At 54.5% G+C, this 17503-nt stretch overlaps 1 protein-coding gene across 2 annotated transcripts in view; it reads left to right on the top strand.

Moving 5' to 3' along the window:
* The window catches only part of GRIP2 (glutamate receptor interacting protein 2), a 45344-nt gene that overhangs the window by 3613 nt on the left and 24228 nt on the right, over nucleotides 1–17503 (top strand). For both annotated transcript variants that reach the window (XM_052639202.1, XM_052639277.1), the window contains exons 2-11: nucleotides 5125–5205; nucleotides 5698–5833; nucleotides 7125–7270; nucleotides 7939–8025; nucleotides 8869–8944; nucleotides 10271–10416; nucleotides 11510–11657; nucleotides 11769–11938; nucleotides 13566–13691; nucleotides 13982–14131. In XM_052639202.1, the coding sequence (XP_052495162.1) occupies nucleotides 5125–5205; nucleotides 5698–5833; nucleotides 7125–7270; nucleotides 7939–8025; nucleotides 8869–8944; nucleotides 10271–10416; nucleotides 11510–11657; nucleotides 11769–11938; nucleotides 13566–13691; nucleotides 13982–14131 (1266 nt within the window). The remainder of the gene's footprint in view (nucleotides 1–5124; nucleotides 5206–5697; nucleotides 5834–7124; nucleotides 7271–7938; nucleotides 8026–8868; nucleotides 8945–10270; nucleotides 10417–11509; nucleotides 11658–11768; nucleotides 11939–13565; nucleotides 13692–13981; nucleotides 14132–17503) is intronic.

The following is a 17503-nucleotide window of genomic DNA, read 5'->3' as shown; positions in this document are numbered from 1 at the left end:
GCCAGGTACCGGGCTAATCGGCTCCAGTTTCCTTTGTCAGGTGTTTTTTTTTTTTCAGTCCTTGGCTCCAAGTGAAACAGGTGTCTGCCTTTTAAATCTATTAATAAATTTCTTTTTGTTTCCCTTAAAAAATGCACTGAGCAGAGCAAGGGTCGCCCGTGGCTGAGCCGGTGATCTCTCCACAGCTTCTGGGGAGCCCTGTGAGCTGCGGGGGTTGGGGCTGTCGCTCTGAAGTCAGCCCGCAGCTGGCTTTGCTGCTCCTCCATCCGGCTGTCTGCCCTGGTCCAGCCCGCCGGGGCCAGAGGGCGGTCACTCGGTGGGTCAGGAGCGCCCAAAGGAGCCGAGGCTGCTGCCAGGAGGGCCGCAGGCATCACCCCCGAGTTGAGTCCCCCCAGGACCGTCGTGGAGCGAGGGGAGGAGGTGGGAGCGGCCCATGGCTAAGCAACCTAGGAGCTGTGTGACCCGTAACCGCTCTGTGCCTCGGTTTCCTCATTGATAGCGTAGGAATGATCATGGCACCCACCCACCTGCGGATATGCACTCAGACACTCAGTCGTGTCCGACTCTTGGCGACCCCACGGACCGTAGCCCGCCAGGCCCCTCTGTCCTTGGGATTCTCTCAGCGAGGATACTGGAGTGGGTTGCCATGCCCTTCTCCAGGGGATCTTCCCGACCCAGGGATCGAACTCGGGCATTGGCAGGGAGATTCTTTATTACAAGTGCCACCTGGGAAGCCCCATGTGAGGATAAAGTGGTAATAAGTTGCAGTTTCTTAGACTACGGCCTGGGTTCCAATCCTGGCCCTGCCCCTTACCATGGGAAGTCACCTAAGCTATTGTGCCTTAGCCCACCACTCCCCACCCATCTGTAAAATGGGAATGGCGATTGTCCCACCTCAGCAGGTGATGAGGATACATGAGATAAAACTTGTGCAGCCTGGCATGCAATCAGTAGGAACAGTTACCGTTATTAATAGGAAAATCTCTCTAATGATGTGAGTGGAAGGGCCAGGGAGAGAGCTTAACATGCGTCCTGGCTCGGGGCACCGCATAGCCTCACCGATTCCTCCCACCAGCCCGCGAGGTGGGCACTGGCGCTGTGCCAAGACTTGGAGAGGCAAAGCGACACGTTCCAGACCCCTTAGCCAGTCGGCAGCAGGTTGAGACTCCAGAGTCCATCCTTCGCATCGAGCCGGCAATGCCTTCCGAGGTGGGGCCAAGCCAGCCAGGTTCAGCAGATCACTTGGCAGGGAGCAAGCCGCGGGTCACTCTGTGCGCTGTTGTGGTTGGACCCAGAGGCGACTTGGAGCCCCCCTTCTCTCCATCGGCACTTGGCGGGGCTGGTCCTGCAGGTGGCTTGCAGTCAAGCGGTCATTTTCTGTCCGACGCAAGCTGAACCTCCCACGGGGGCCTCAATTTCCCAGTGGCCCCTCTCAGATGCTGAGTGCTCCCTCCTCGAGGCCTGCAGAGCCAGAGGTCAGCCACGCCCCATCCACAGCCCCCCTGCCCAGTCTCACGGCCCCAGCCCCTCTCCCGCTTAGGCGGGACCCTGGCAAAGGCAGCGTGGCGGGGGGCTGACTTCCTTTCCCCTTTGTCAAAGCTCAATAGCTCCCTGGGGCCCCAGAGAAACAGAGATAATGAAGGCAAATTAGCACTGCTCTCAAGAGAAATGAAATAGAAAAGAAGCCCACCCACCCGGACTGAGCCTGGGGCCTGGGGACCACGTGTAAAGTCTATGTTCCGCCAGGCATCTCTCCCTCCTGCCCCCCCCGCCCCCCCCCCCCCACTTGCCTAGCCCGTTTGCTGGGTGGCTTGGCATCACTGCGGAAATGAATTTCTCTCTGAAGCGAGTTCTTACAGGACAGATTGACTGAAGGCAAAAGCTCATAATTGCCCATTGCTGGAAGGAGGAGACAGGGAAAAAAAAAAAAACACCCAGATAAAAATATCTCTGTTTTTTATGCACGTTTCCAGCTGAAAATTGGTGGGAAAGATGTTTTTGAAAAGCCTTCATCTCTAAGCATATAATTACCAGGTCCTGGAACAAAAAAGAGAGCAAGCCAAAGAGAGCAGGCGTGTTCTCTGAGGGAGCAGGACTGGGGTCTGAGCCCTCTGAGGGTTTTCCATAAATAAAATAATTCCCTCAAATTCTCCTGCCTGCGCTGGGGGGAGACACCCCCATTTCACAGAGAAATGGAGACTTAGGTCACACAGTTAACTAGTAATTCTGGCCTTGTGTTGGTTTTTGCTGTAAATGCCGCCTGTTTCCCCCTGACCTGAGGGTGTTTGTGAAAGTGGGGGACAGTCCCCTCCGAGCAAGCCTCAGTGAACATCGTAGCATCCCTTGTGGGTGCCTCTGTAAAAGTGGCAGGGGTCTGAGGGATCCAGAAGCCCCTTATCTGGCAGTCAGCTGTCCTGAGTGGCCTCAGCTTCCCGGAGAACTCATCACGGCCACACCCTAAAATGCATGTGCTCTCCCTGAAGAAGACTCTTGTGTCCTCACCCAGCGCCTGCTGACTCTTTTTCCGCACATAGTTGTATGAGCCTCAGGTTGCATCGTGTGGTCAGATGCCTGACAGTTAACCCAAAGCCAGCAGACAGCCCCCGTCCCCACACCCGCCCAGCCTCAGCCGTGACAGGCGTGCCAGCACAGCCCAGTTGGTGCCATGTCGTTCACTGGAGCAGAATCTGAATGTTGGGATGAGGGAAGCGCAGAGAGGTCGTGTTGACAAGCCACAGAGACACCCCAGGAAACGGGTCCTCTGCCCCAGAATCAGCCGGAACCCGCTGCCGTTCCTCTCCATTCTTTGAGATTCTACAGCTCTGAATTTGGCAGACTTGACTCTGCTTTCTTGCCCTTAGGAGATCTCCCCCTTCCCCTGTCTCCAGGCTCCCAAACTTGGAGCCAGCAAACTTTAAGCGAAGTGAAAGTGTTTGTCGTTCAGTCGTGTCTGACTCTTTGCGACCCCGTGGACTGCAGCCCGTCAGGCTCCTCTGTCCATGGGATTCTCCCGGCAAGAAGACTGGAGTGGGTTGCCACGCCCTCCTCCCAGGAGTCAAACCCGCATCTCTGAAGTCTCCTGCATTAGGCAGGCGAGTTCTTTACCATGAGCACCCGCTGGGAAGCAAGCTTACCTCAGGTCTTCCCGGGGCAGCCCAGGAGAGAAGGATTTTCCAGTGGCGGAATCTAATTTGCACGGAACAAGACATTTAATTCCAGAATTGCCCACATTGAAATATCAGAGATGTTCACTGTCATGCAGTTGATAGAACCCGGTCTTTTTAATTTGATTAGCTCAGAAACGTCTTGTTGAATCTAAATGAAGTGCGAATGAGGGAACCGTAATACGAGGCATTATACTCAATGAGGTGTTGCCTGAATCCGTGGCTGCAAATGTGAATACGGGGCCTGGGGTCGCGGGTGGTGAGCAAAGCTGCTGGGGGCTGACTCCAGGGGCCCTGGAAACGACTCTGGGCTCAACTGCGGTCTGATTTGTTACTTCCCACCTTCTGGCAAAGCCAAGGAAGCCTGTCCCCCGGCCTGGAGAAACCGCTTCTCAATGGTTAGAGCTGCAGGTGGTGAAGGTTCTCAGGCTTCTTTAGTCCTGGGTTGAGCCCTGACCCCAGACTGAACGTGACCTGGACCCAGCCTGAGCTCCACCCCTGATCTAAAGCCCTGATTCTCAATGAGGGGCCGAGTGGGGGTCGGGAGGCAGTGTTGCTCGCTTTGAGGACAGGGCGGGTGTCTCGTCATTTTTGGCTGTGATGATGGTGTGGAATGCTGCTGCCCTCTAGTGGTTAGAGGGCAGGCATGCAGCCCTCCCGGCTCCTCTCTCCATGGGATTCTCCAGGCAGCAATACTGGAGTGGGTTGCCATTCCCTTCTCCAGGGGATCTTCCTGACCCAGGGATTGAACCCAGGTCTCCCGCATTGGCAGGCAGATTCTTTATCATCTGAGCCACCAGGGAAGCCCAAACATGGTACAGCATCCGGCAAAAAAGTGTCAGTAGTGTTGAGGTTGAGAAACCTGTGGTTGATTGAACCCCGTTGCTTGCCTCTGACTGAGCCCGGAGCCCTGGCCAGGCTGTGTCCTGATCTTGACCCCGGTTGACCCCATCTCTGGCTGAACACTAACCTGGGCCTCTCCCTCGTCAAAAAGACGTGGCTGGGATGAGATGGGACGCTTCTGCCGTTGCCCCAGCCCTCTCTCATCCCCTCTTCTGAAGTGTGGGAAGGGGGACGGTCCTGTGAGTGAGGCCTTGCGGAGGTCAGGGGGCCGAGGAGGGAGTGGCCTTCCTACTGCTGGTGAGTGGTGAAGGGGGGTGGCGGAGAAGGGGCTCCTGAGGGGCAGGTGGGGCGTGTGCAGACTTGGGTGAAGCCTGTGTGTCAGTCGTATCCAGCTCTTTGCAACCCTGTGGACTGTAGCCCTCCAGGCTCCTCTGTCCACGGGGATTCTCCAGGCAAGAATACTGGAGTGGGCTGCCACTTCCTACTCCAGGGGATCTTCCTGACCCAGGGATCGAATGTGCATCTCTTGTGTCTCCTGCACTGGCAGGCGGGTTCTTTAGCAAAAGCCTGGGGTGTTGTACAGGTGCCTGGAGGTTGGGGGTAGGGGGTGGCCCCAGGGGCAGCATGGGAGAGCCACCCTGCTTGACGGTTTACCAGCTGACCTGACCCAGCTCTGTGCAGGACTGAGAAGGGACTTGGAGAGGGAATAAAGAACCTGGACCAGGGAACCTGGAGCATGGGGTGGGCTGGACAACGGAGCCAGGCGTCTGGCTTTTGGCAGAAGCTGCCTTGGCCGAGGGCTGTGTGACCGTGGGCATGAGTCATCCCTCTCTGAGCCTCAGCTTCCTTCTCTGCAAGTGAGGTGATTGCTGTAGAGATGGTGAATCGCTGCACGGCAGAGAACCGCCCAGACTCTGGTGGGCGCCCCGAAGCATGCCACTTGAGAGAAGAGGCAGCGTCGCCCTTGCGGGAGAAGCCATGAAGCTCCCCCAGAGCGTCCCGGGTGGGGCTGGGGGCAGGAGGGAACCCCTCAGGGCTGTTTCCAACGAGCGGGAGGGGTCTGCCCGATGGGAATGACAGTGCAGCTCAGGGCCTTCCCTCTGTTTGCCGCCTGCAGACAATGGGCCTTACACCAAAGGAGGCCAGGACGCCGCAGCGGCCTCCGGGGCCTTGGCATGCCGCCGGCAGAGCATCCCAGGTAAACAGCCTCCCACCTTCCCCTTCCTCCCTGGAGGCGCAGACAGCTCCGAGCGGGGCCGGACCGCCTCAGCTCTGCCGCTGACTCACCCCGTGGCCTTGCTGTCGTTCAGTCGCTCCGTCGTGTCCGACTCTTTGCTGTCCCCTGGACTGTGCCATGCCAGGTTCCCCTGTCCTTCACCACCTCCCGGAGCTTGCTCGGACTCATGTCCATTCATGTCGGTGATGCCATCCAACCATCTCATCCTCTGTCGTCCCCTTCTCCTCCCGCCCGCAATCTCTCCTAGCATCGGGGTCTTCTCCAAGGAGTGGGCTCTGTGACTTTAGACTAGTGCCTTAGCCTCTGTGATCCGTAAAAAGGAGATGATTTCACCCAGCATCACGCAGCCACTTACCATCATGCGCTGCTTACCAAGCATCCGTTTTGTTTGTCCTGAAGCTGGGGGCTCAGAGTTTGCCCCATGCTGCCCACTCACCCCCTCTCTGTTGGCAGAGGAGTTCCGAGGGGTCACCACAGTGGAGCTGACCAAGAAGGAGGGCAGCACGCTGGGCCTGACCATCTCGGGGGGCACCGACAAGGATGGGAAGCCCAGGGTCTCCAACCTGAGGCCTGGAGGACTTGCTGCCAGGTGAGAAGCCTGGGCTCGGTGGGGAGGGGGCGGGCAGGAAGGGGGCCGGGTTGAGAGGAGGGGGTCCTGGGGCCTCTGCAGAGCAGTAAGAGCTGGGTGTCTGTGGAGGAAGGGCTGGAGGCCACTTCATTCCTTTTACTCTGGAGCCAACCTGACCCCAGCACCCCACACTCACGGGGCGCTCCAGGCCTTTTCACACACACAACCCTCTGCCCAGACGGCTCCTTCCCTAGACACCCTCCTCCCCTCGTTGTGTTTCCGACTCTGTGCAACTCCACGGACTGCAGCCCACCAGGCTCCCCTGTTCATGGGATTCTCCAGGCAAGGATACTGGAGTGGGTTGCTATGCCCTCCTCCAGGGGCTCCACCTGACCCAGGGACTGAACCCGGGTCTCTCACACAGGCAGGCAGATTCTTTACCTCTGAGCCACCAGGGAAGCCCAGACACCCTCCTGGCAAATTCCTATTCCTCCCCCCTGGCAAATTCCTATTCCTCCCCCCTCACTGCCTCTGGGAAGCCCCCCCAAGGCCCCAGGCTGAAGCGCCACTCTGCTTGGCTGGCACTTCCGCACACACTGCCTGCATTTTCTTACTATTTACTTCACCTTGGGGGCTCCCTGGACCATGCAAGTGAAAGTCGCTCAGTCATGTCCGACTCTTTGCGACTCCATGGACTATACAGTCCGTGGAGATCTCCAAGCCAGAATACTGGAGTGGGTAGCCTTGCCCTTCTCCAGGGGATCTTCCCAACTCAGGGATCGAACCGAGGGCTCCCACATTGCAGGAGGATTCTTTACCTGCTGAGTCACAAGGGAAGCAAGAATACTGGAGTGGGTAGCCTACTCCTTTTCCAGCAGAACTTCCCAACCTAGGAATCTAACCGGGGTCTCCTGCATTGCAGGCAGATTCAGGTCCATGAAACCTAGGAGTTAGCCTCTGTATTACTGCCCCTCTGGGCCCAGGAAGAGCGTTAAGGAATAGCAAGCACTGACACTGTGGCCTCTCTGTAGAGCTCTTACTGTGAGGGTGACGCCCCTGCAGGAGGGAAAGCAGGCCGGCCAGCATCGGTGGGGTGGGGAGAAGGCCAGACCTGGGTGTCCCCCAGATCTAGGGTAGGGTCTGCACTCCCCTCCTCACCCGCCGTGTGGCCTCAGACCAGGCCTGTCCTCTCCGAGCCTCAGTTTCCGCACCTGTAAGATGGGGCCGCAGAGACCCCGGGATTCAGTGGGTGGGGAGGATGTGAACGCCAGCGTGTGTCAGCCGGCGCGTGCGCTGGCCTCCTCTCTCCCAGGAGTGACCTGCTGAACGTGGGCGACTATATCCGGTCAGTGAACGGGATCCACCTGACCAGGCTCCGCCACGATGAGATCATCACCCTACTGAAGAATGTGGGCGAGCGCGTGGTGCTGGAGGTGGAGTTTGAGCTGCCCCCGCCCGGTGGGTGCCCTCGGGCCTCGAACCCCCTCCACTGCCTTGGTCGCGGGGGGGACGCGGCTGCCTGCCCGCCAGCACCTGGGTGGGCAGGACCAGGGGACTGGCCACAGACCGCCAGGCCGCATCCGGGGCTTTGCTGCAAATGCAGTGCGCTGTCACCAGAAGGTGGTGGGCCTATTTGTAACACCCTTATCATCATGTGTACTTGGTTTCCAGATGCTTCTCCTGTGGTGGGGGAGGTTTTAGGAATGTCGCTGAGTACATTGGTCCCTGCCCTTCCCGTGCTGCACCGAGTACAGTGGCCTGGGGTGTTTTAGCTCAGCTCTGAATTTCCAAAGTTGGTCTGAAGTCTTGAAATCTGAGTAACTGTCTGGAATTGAGCTCAGGCCTAAGACTGCCAGCCCTGGACTCAAGCTTGAGTTCTACCGTTGTTGTCTCTGTGAGAGCCGGGGCCAGCCCTCTCCCCTTTCTAAGTGGAGGACTGAGTGGGCTTCAGGGGGGAGGGTGCCTCTAAGCCTCACTTGTCCTGCCTGTCAAATGGGGTGGGGGGAGTTGGCCTTTCCTGTAGTGTCTGTGACTGGTGACCCGCCTGTCCTGGAACGAACTCTGGGGACAGCTGCCAGCTTGGTGATGCGACAGAAGGACTCAGGAGGGTCTCCACTTCTCCCCAGCCCCTGAGAACAACCCAGGGATTGTTTCAAAGACAGTGGACGTCTCCCTCTACAAGGAGGGCAATAGCTTTGGCTTTGTCCTCAGAGGTCAGTGTAAGAGTCACCTTTGGGGTCAAGGGGCAGGAAGGCTAACGCCAATTCTATGTGTTTTGCTTTGGTCTGATGAATTATAATATATTTATATTTAAATTTAGATAAATAAATATATATTTAAATTTAAATAAATACAATTTAAATTTTAAATAAATAAGTATATATTCATGTAAACATTTGTTTAAATAATTTTGCATTAATATTTAAATATATTTAAATAAACATATATTTATGTTTATGAATATATTTATATTTTATAATTATATGTGACTATAAATTAAGTTTATATTAATATTAAATATATTTATAAATATATGATTAATATATCTTTAAAATATATCTATATTATTTTAATATAATGTATATTTTCAATATAGCTTATATTTATATAATTATGTATGAAATAATATGTTTATATTTATATATTTATTTGTATTTATATTTATATAATCTTCCTTCTGACCTTTAAGAACCTAGGATCATTAAATCAAATATTAGATGGAAAACTTGGCCAACCAATAAAATGTGCATGATTGAGGAAGTGAAAGGGAAAAGCTGTAACAGAAAGTGAAGTTCGGAGCTGCCTAGCAACCAGGGAAAAAAGGGAGATCAGATGAGATTGCAGGAGAGAAAGCAAGCTGCTTAATTGAGAGAGGACTTTGGTTCTGTTCCCTGCTTTCCGTCCCGCCTCTGGATGGGATTTAGAGCTCATGTCTCATAGGAGGGGCAGGGAATAGCAGGTATAGAGTCCTCGAGCAGAGGGGATGAAGGAAGCCCGCTTAAGGTCTGGGTTGGGGCCTCCGGGATGACTGCCATCTCTTGTCAAATTCTGTCCAGGAGGTGCCCATGAAGATGGGCACAAGTCCCGCCCGCTTGTCCTGACCTATGTGCGGCCCGGCGGCCCTGCTGACAGGTGAGTCTGAGCTGGGGGGAGCTTACAGCCTTGGCCTGCACTGCCCTTGCCCAGCTTCCCGGACGAAGGCAGAGGGGACATCGGGCAGAGTCTGCTAGGAGCAAACTGAGGTCCAGACTGGGGACACCCTGCCTAGCATCACTCAGCGGCTTGTTGGTGGAGCCAGCCCTAAATCCCAAATGAGGGGGGCCCCGAGCTCTTTCTTCCTGAAGAACCTGCTGTCTGCAGGGTGGAGAGCTTTGGTGTGGTGTTGTTGCCTCTCCTCTGGCCTTCATTTTCCCATCTGTGGAATGGGCCCAATAGTGGAGCCCCGCAGAGCTGATTCGAGGAATGTGGGGCTTGGTGACGGGTGTCACTGTGGCCCTCCATGACACAGCCTCCCCAGTCCTGGCTGCACTGCCGGCTGGCCCTGCCTGGGTCCTGCTCAGCAGCTCCAGGAGGAGCGGAGGTGAGGGAGGAGCACACCCAGCTCCCAGCTCCTGGGCCCCCGACCTCCCGAAGGGCGATCCCTGGCCATTTTGAGAAAAGCCTGGAATGGCCTCGTCAGAAATCTAAACCCGTCCTTGGGGCCTGTGACGAGCTATTCATAGAACCACCCAGAATAGCCTTGGCCACCTGTTGGGGCAGGCATTCCAGAGCTGGGATATGACCCGGGCCGAGGCGAACCCCCGCAGGCCGTTCCCCTGGGACCCAGTGGAATTCCTTCCCAAGCATGTTTGTCACCAGGCCAGAGTCACTGCTGAGACCCAGGGAGGGGGCCCTGGGTGGGGGCCCTGTGTGCAGGCAGCTCCAAGCCTCCAGACGGCCCACCCCTGGTGCCGGGCGGCCCTGGCAGGGCTGGGACCCCGGTAAGGCCCTGGAGGTGACCTCAAAGGGCATCTCCAGCTCAGCCGCTGGAGGGCTGACCTGGGACTGTGAATTTATTAAGCACTAATTGGTGCTGGGAAAGAATGAAGGTGGGAGGAGAAGGGGACGACTGAGGATGAGATGGTTGGACGACATCACTGACTTGATGGACATGAGTTTGGGTAAACTCTGGGAGTTGGTGATGGACAGAGAGGCCTGGCGTGCTGCAGTCCATGGGGTTGCGAAGAATCGGACACGACTGAGTGACTGAACTGACCTGAACTGAATCGGGGCGGGGGTTGTCGTTGCTGACCCGACTTCCATCAGTTCTTCAGCTTCTTCCACGTGCCCTCCCTGGTTTGTTCGCTCACGCGTGCTGTCCCTCATCCTTTCTGCCCCTGTCTCCTTCCTCCACTCCCTGCCCTCCCTCTGTTCTCTCACTCGCTGGACGAGGCGGTGTGACCCGGCCCTTCCCCGCAGGGAGGGCTCCTTGAAGGTGGGGGACAGACTGCTCAGCGTTGACGGGATCCCGCTGCAGGGGGCCAGCCATGCCACTGCCCTGGCCACGCTGCGGCAGTGCAGCCACGAGGCACTCTTCCAGGTGGAGTACGACGTGGCCATCCCGGGTGAGTTGGGGCCTGAGGGCTCAGATTGCAGTGAGAAGAGGCCCCCGGGGTGGAGGGCAAGGAGTAGTGGGTACACATCCCCATCTCTGCAAGGGCTGTGTGACCCTGGCCCAGTTGCAGTCTCTCTGGGCCCCTCGGAGGGGTACACGCTCTGCCAGGCGCTGGGGATCCATCTGAGAATAACACAGATGAGGTCTCCGTTCCCATGGGGCTGACATTCTGGTGGGAAGAAATGGACCATGGATGGGATAAGTCACATACAGAGTGTGTCAGAGGATGATAAGCGTGCAGAAAAAAATCAGGGAGAGAGATGGGGAAGGCTGGGGGATGCCCTGTAACCTGCGGCCGTGCGGGTGGGTGAACAGTGATGGTGGCTGGACCAGGGGCTGAGCGGGGGTGTAGACAGGAGTTAGATCTGGGAAAAATGATGAAGCTCCGCTGGCCTGCTTTGCTGAGGTTTCGACACGTGGGCGGGAAAGAGAGTGGAAAGAGCCGGTTTTTGTTTTCCAGCCACTGGGTAGGTAGGTGCAAGGGGTGCTGTTTTCTGAGATGGGGAAGGCTCATAGTGAAACCCCACAGTTCAGTGTATACAGTAGGCTCTTGATGCTTGAGTGCTAAGTTGCTGCCATCATGTCTGACTCTTTGTGACCCCATGGACTGTAGTCTGCCAGGTTCCTCTGTCCATGGGATTCTCCAGGCAAGAATACTGGAGTGGGTTGTCACTCCCTCCTCCAGGGGATCTTCCTGACCCAGGGATCAAACCTGCGTCTCTTTCCGTCTCCTGCATTGGCAGGTGGATTCTTTACCACTAGCACCATCTGGGAAGCCCAGGCTCTCAATATATGTGAGCAAATTAGTACTGTTCAGCAAAGCCTTGGGCTCAGAGCCTCTCTGAAACCTGAGTTCTTGCCCCTCCTCTGCCACTGAGTGGCCATGTGAACTTGGACGAGGCCTTTGCCTCCAGGCGCCTCAGTTTTCCTGTCTGTGAAGTGGATGCAGTGATCCCTCCCTGGCAGTGAGGATTAAGCTGAGACAGAGGAAGGTGCTCAATATTTATTTGCGTCTCAAACTCCTCTTTCTTTCTGCGTACCAGACACAGTGGCCAACGCTTCGGGGCCCTTGATAGTGGAAATCACCAAGACGCCAGGGTCAGCCTTGGGGATCTCGCTCACCACCGGCTCCCACCGGAACAAGCCGGTCATCACCATTGACCGCATCAAGCCGGCCAGTGTGGTGGACAGGTGGGGCACCTGCTGGGAGCTGCCATGGTGTGTGTTGGGGGGGTGCAGGGGGGAGAGTCGTCTGGAGCTGTCTGGCTGTACCCTTTCCCCTTTGCTCCCCAACCCGGCCAGGAGCGGGGCCTTGCATGCTGGAGACCACATCCTGTCCATCGACGGTACCAGCACTGAACATTGCTCGCTGCTTGAAGCCACCAAGCTCCTGGCCAGTGTGTCGGAGAAAGTGCGGCTGGAGATCCTGCCTGCGCCCCAGAGCCGGCGGCCTCTCAAGCCCTCAGAGGCAGGTGAGTCCCCTGCAGACCTCAGGGCTCAACCCTGAGGGCTAAGGGGCAGGCTAGCATTTAGTAGAACAAATGTCTTGTCCCACAGGGACGCTCAAAGTGTCCAGTGCAGCTGCTGAGGGTGCGGAGGTAGGGCAGATAAATAACTTGGGTGTTTAAATGGCAACCCACTCCAGTATTCTTGCCTGGAAAATCCCATGGATGGAGGAGCCTGGTGGGCCACAGTCCATGGGGTCACAAAGAGTCTGACAGGACTGAGCAACGAACACTTTCACACTTGCTGATCTGACAGTTTGCTGGCGCGGATACCCCCAAAGCTAGTTCCATCACTGGTTGCATTAATAGAAGTATGAGGGCTGGAACAAGGGAGGGGATAGCCCTTCTGTGCCCTGTGCTACTCAGAATTTGGACCCGTGGGCTCACCTCAGCAGGTCCAGAGGAGGCAGCCAAGCAGTCAGGAGGGCCTAGAGCCGCCCCTGTGGGCCCCTCAGATGTCCCAGCATCTGTTCTCACCCCTGCTGTGCTGCTGGGGCTTCCCAGGGGTCATCTGGGTACATGCCCATGACACGTCTATGAGGTCAGTACAGAGGCTATGAGGGTCCAAGCAGTGCAGGTCCTTCTGATGACACCTGGCTGCCGACAGTCCCCTTGGCTCTCCCTAAATAAACATCTGCCAAGCCCATGTGTTAACTCCTTCTGTCCTCCCAGCTTCCCTAGGAGGTAGCTGCCTTGTCCCATTTTACAGTTATGACAACGAGGCACAGGGTGGGGCTCAGGGACTTGTCCCAGTCCCACAGCTGGTCACTGATGGAGCCAGGATTGGACTCAGCTCCTGGCCCCAGAGTCTGCCCAGGGAGGCAGAATCAATGGGCTGAGATCACAGGGACCTTGTCCGTCCATCCAAGAGCATGCTGCCCCAGGCTGGACATCCCCCCCACTCCCCGCAAAGTCCTGCAGCGGAAGGAAGAGCCAGAATGGGGTCTGGACTGCGGGGAGGAGGACCAGGTCGGGGAGGTGAGAAAGGCAGGGTCCGTGGGCTCCCCTGGGAAGCAGATGCTTAGCTGGAGTCAAGAGTTCACTGAAGTCGAGGCCCGTGAAAGGTTGAGGGGGGACAGCCTTAGACTGCGATGCAGGTCCTTGCAAGCCTGGGCCAACCCAGCAGGGACCCACGTGGCCCCCGAGAGCCCAGCGTGGGGCAGAAACGCCCGGCCCTGGTGCCCTGCTTGCCCAGCTCCAGGCCAAGGCTGCCCAGGCTACAGCGTGACCACAGTCCCCGGAGGCGCTCCAGCTGGTCACCGTCTGCCAGCCGCACTCCTTGGAGCTGACCGGCCGGTTGGCCTGGTTCCCATCCTGCTCCTCCAGCCCTCCCAGCTGTGGGCTGGTGCGGCTTTCCCTCTTGGATCCCTGCCTCTCAGGCTGCTGCGTAGCTGAGCCCTGAGCAAGGGCCCGGCACACGGTGGGCGTCTGTGACGTGTGGGCGAAGTCTGGAATGCCCAACCTGGCTCGGAAACTCCAGACCTTCTGTTCCCGCTCTCCTCCCGTCGCTGGGCAGACGGAGCTCATCCTCCTGGGGCGTGGCGTCCAGCCCCGCCCAGCCCCTAACGCCTGTCTCTCCCCTTCCTCCGCGCAGGGAAGGTGCAGAAGAGCGAGCAGCCGCGTCGCTGGGACCCCTGCGTGCCCTCCCGCCACAGCCCCCGGCCCGGCCGCTGCAGGACGCCCACCTGGGCCGCCCCTGCCGGCCAGGACCAGAGCCACCGTAAAGTGCCCTCCCCGCGGTCCCTCTCCTCTGTCCCTGGGGAGGGGCTGGAGCCTGTTTTGTAGGGAAGGAAGCCGAGACTCAGAGAAGCGAGGGGCCCCTGTGTGGCAGCCGGGTCTCACCAGGTCTGTGAAAAGCCTGTAAGCTTTGAGGCCCAGAGAGGGAGAGAGGGCCCTGAGATCACACAGTGAGCGTGGTGGCGGTGGGAGCGGGCGAGGCGCCCCTGTGTCTCCCTGGGGCGGGGTGGAGGGCTCTGCTGGGCTCATGGGTCTGTGCTCTCATCTCCCCAGCCTTATCCTCGTCTCCCTTCTCCTCACCGACCGTGAACCATGCCTTTTCCTGCACCAACCCCAGCACCCTCCCTCGTGGATCCCAGCCCATGAGCCCCCGGACCACAATGGGGCGGAGGCGGCCGCGGAGAAGGGAACACAAGAGCTCACGTAAGCCGTGGTCTCTCCTCTCCCCTCTGGGCTGCCACGATGCCTGAGAGAGAGATTTGCCAAAGTGTGGGGTATTTGGGGCAGGGCCGGGGGTGGGGAGGCGGCATTACATAGAATGTGTGGTACACCAGGTTGCTGCAGATGGTTGGGCAGGTTGCGCACTGCACAAAGGCTCTCCTGAGGAGTGACAGTGAATTTGTACACTTTGTCTTGTATTTTTATTATGAAAGATTCCCAACAGGTGCTCAGTCGTGTCTGACTCTGCCACCCCATGGACTATACAGTCCATGGAATTCTCCAGGCCAGACTACTGGAGTGGGGAGCCTTTCCTTTCTCCAGGGGATCTTCCCAACCCAGGGATCGAACCCAGGTCTCCTGCATTGCAGGTGGATTCTTTACCAGCTGAGCCACAAGGGAAGCCTTTATTATGAAAAATTTCCAGCCGGTGGTGGCCAAGTGTCTGAAAAAGGCTGCCTTTTTCAGATTTCTGCGAAGGTCTCAGAGTAACTTCCTCTCATGTTTCTCTCCTTCAACCCTCTGATCCATTACAGGGGGTGGTGTTACTTTGTCTTTACCACCTTTCTGACATTTATTAATTTTCCCTAAGACAGTGACACAACAAGCCTGAAACTAGCCATCCAGAATATGGTAATTTTTAGTTTTATTAGGTGTATATTTCTACTCAACGTGTGCTTATTGACACTTCTCTTTATTTGTGATCACTATATAGAGTTCCTTTTGAAATGAAGGTATTTAAGTATTTTTTATTGAAAAATTAAAAAAATTATTTAGTTTTTATTTATTTGGCTGCATTGGGTCTTAGTCTCAGCTCATGGGATCTTCTGTTGTGGTACACAGATCCTCTCTCTAGTTGTGGCGGGTGGGCTCAGGAGTTGTGGTGCACAGACCCAGTTGCTCTGCAGCATGTGGGGTCTTGGTTCCCTGACCAAGGATCGAACCCATGTCCCTTGCATCACAAGGCAGAGTCGTAACCACTGGACCACCAGGGAAGTCCCTTAAGTGTTTTTTAAAATGAGTAGTAATGAACGATAATGTGGAAGTAGCAAAAAGTCATAAGATTGCCCAGAATTTTTTTCTTTCATATTTATTTATTTGGCTGCTCCAGGTCTTAGTTGCACCATGTGGGATCCAGTTCCCTGACCAGGGATCAAACCCAGGCCCCTTGCATGCACTGAGAGCGCTGAGTCTTAGCCATTGGACCACCAGGGGAAGTCCAGGGCCCTGAATTTTGAAATCTGGCCTGGGGAGAGTCTTTCCTTTGTTGACGTAGAGAGTGTTCCCAGCCTCCTTCCATGTGAATTGCAGAGGCCTCCAGGAAGAATGGAGGGTCAAACTGGGCCATTTAGGATTGAACCAAGTGAGGGAAGAGAGAAATATAAGTCAGTTTGGCACTGAAAGGCACTAAACATGGTTATGAGCTTCCTGGCAGCCAAGGCGAAAAGAGAAACAGAATTCAGAGTCAGGTAATAAAATTCAACTTTCAGTTCAGTTCAGTTCAGCTCAGTCACTCAGTCGTGTCTGACTCTTTGCAACCCCATGAATCGCAGCATGCCAGGCCTCCCTGTCCATCACCAACTCCTGGAGTTCACTCAAACTCATGTCCATCGAGTCGGTGATGCCATCCAGCCATCTCATCCTCTGTCATCCCCTTCTCCTCCTGCCCCCAATCCCTCCCAGCATCAGAGTCTTTTCCAATGAGTCAACTCTTCGCATGAGGTGGCCAAAGTACTGCAGTTTCAGCTTTAGCATCATTCCTTCCAAAGAACACCCAGGGCTGATTTCCTTCAGAATGGACTGGTTGGATCCCCTTGCAGTCCAACTTTACCAACCACCATTGTCACCCACTGAAGCAGCCGGTATGTAGGTGAAAAGATTCAGAAATATTTTTCACAGGCAGGAGCTTATGGAGCCTGGAGACTCTTGGGACCCCCTTACCTGTCTCCTTCCTTGATGATAACGATAAATTAGTTAAATAGAAATTTTTGAACACTTCCAATATTCCAGATACCATTTTTATCATTGGAGATATAATAGTGAAAAAATAATGAATAGAAATATAATAACTCAATATATCCAACAATAAAGTTTGTTACACATATTATAACATGTGATATATAATAGCATAAAGACTCACTGGAAAAGACTCTGATGCTGGGAGGGACTGGGGGCAGGAGGAGAAGGGGACGACGGAGGATGAGATGGCTGGATGGCATCACCGACTCGATGGACGTGAGTTTGAGTGAACTCCAGGAGTTGGTGTTGGATAGGGAGGCCTGGTGTGCTGCGATTCATGGGGTTGCACAGAGTCGGACACAACTGAGTGACTGAACCGAACTGAACTGAAGAAAATAATATATAAAGATACAATGGTATAGCTAATAGAATGACATATAAGTTTTATTTAATAAATGATATCCAATATCCATATTAATAATACAAATGTATTTTATATGTGGAATATAAAATAGAATGTTACATAATATATTAAATAGTTAAACTTGGAGTTATCATATGACACAGAAATTCCACTCTTAAGTAAATACCCAGGAGAAATGAAAACATATGTCATATTCACTCCAAAACCTATTTATGAATGTTTATACAGTGTAATTCATAATATCCAAAAGGTGAGAATAACCCAGATGTCCATCAATGGATTAATTTTTAAAAATGTGATGTCATCATACAGTGGGATATTAGCCTCAAGAAGGAAGACATTTTGATCTGTGCTACATGGATGAATCCTGAAAACATGCTAAAAAGAAACCACACACAAAAGACCATTTATAGTATGATTCCATTGCTATGAAATGTCCTTAACAGGCAAATCTATAGACATAGAAAGTATGCTTAGGGCTGGGAGAGATGGGAGGATTTGAGTGACTAATGGAAACAGGGTTTCTTTGAGGAATTGAAAATGTTCTAAAATTAATTGAGGGGATGGTTGTACAACTTGATTATACTAAATAATCAATATATTTACTAAAACCCATTGAATTGTACATTCTGTGGGTGAATACTATGGAAGCTGAACTATATCTCAATAAAGCTGTTGCCCCAAAATGGCATAATATATACTATCGCATCTAACAGTAATATAATGTGATATTTGATATATGGTACAATAATAAAATAAGTTGAAGTATAACACCACACAGGGCTTCCGTGGTGGCTCAGTGGTAAAGAATCTACCTGCTAATACAGGAGACACGGGTTTGATCCTTGGGCCGGGAAGATCCCCTGGAGAAAGGCATGGCAACCCTTTCCAGTATTGTTGCCTGGGAAATCCCATGGACACAGGAGCCTGGCGGGCTACAGCCGGTGGAGTTGCAAGGAGTAGGACACGACTTA

Source organism: Budorcas taxicolor, chromosome 1, assembly GCF_023091745.1.
Source record: "Budorcas taxicolor isolate Tak-1 chromosome 1, Takin1.1, whole genome shotgun sequence".
Taxonomy (NCBI): domain Eukaryota; kingdom Metazoa; phylum Chordata; class Mammalia; order Artiodactyla; family Bovidae; genus Budorcas; species Budorcas taxicolor.
The sequence above is the reverse complement of the archived record's forward strand: the minus strand, read 5'-3'. Positions and strand labels throughout refer to the sequence as shown.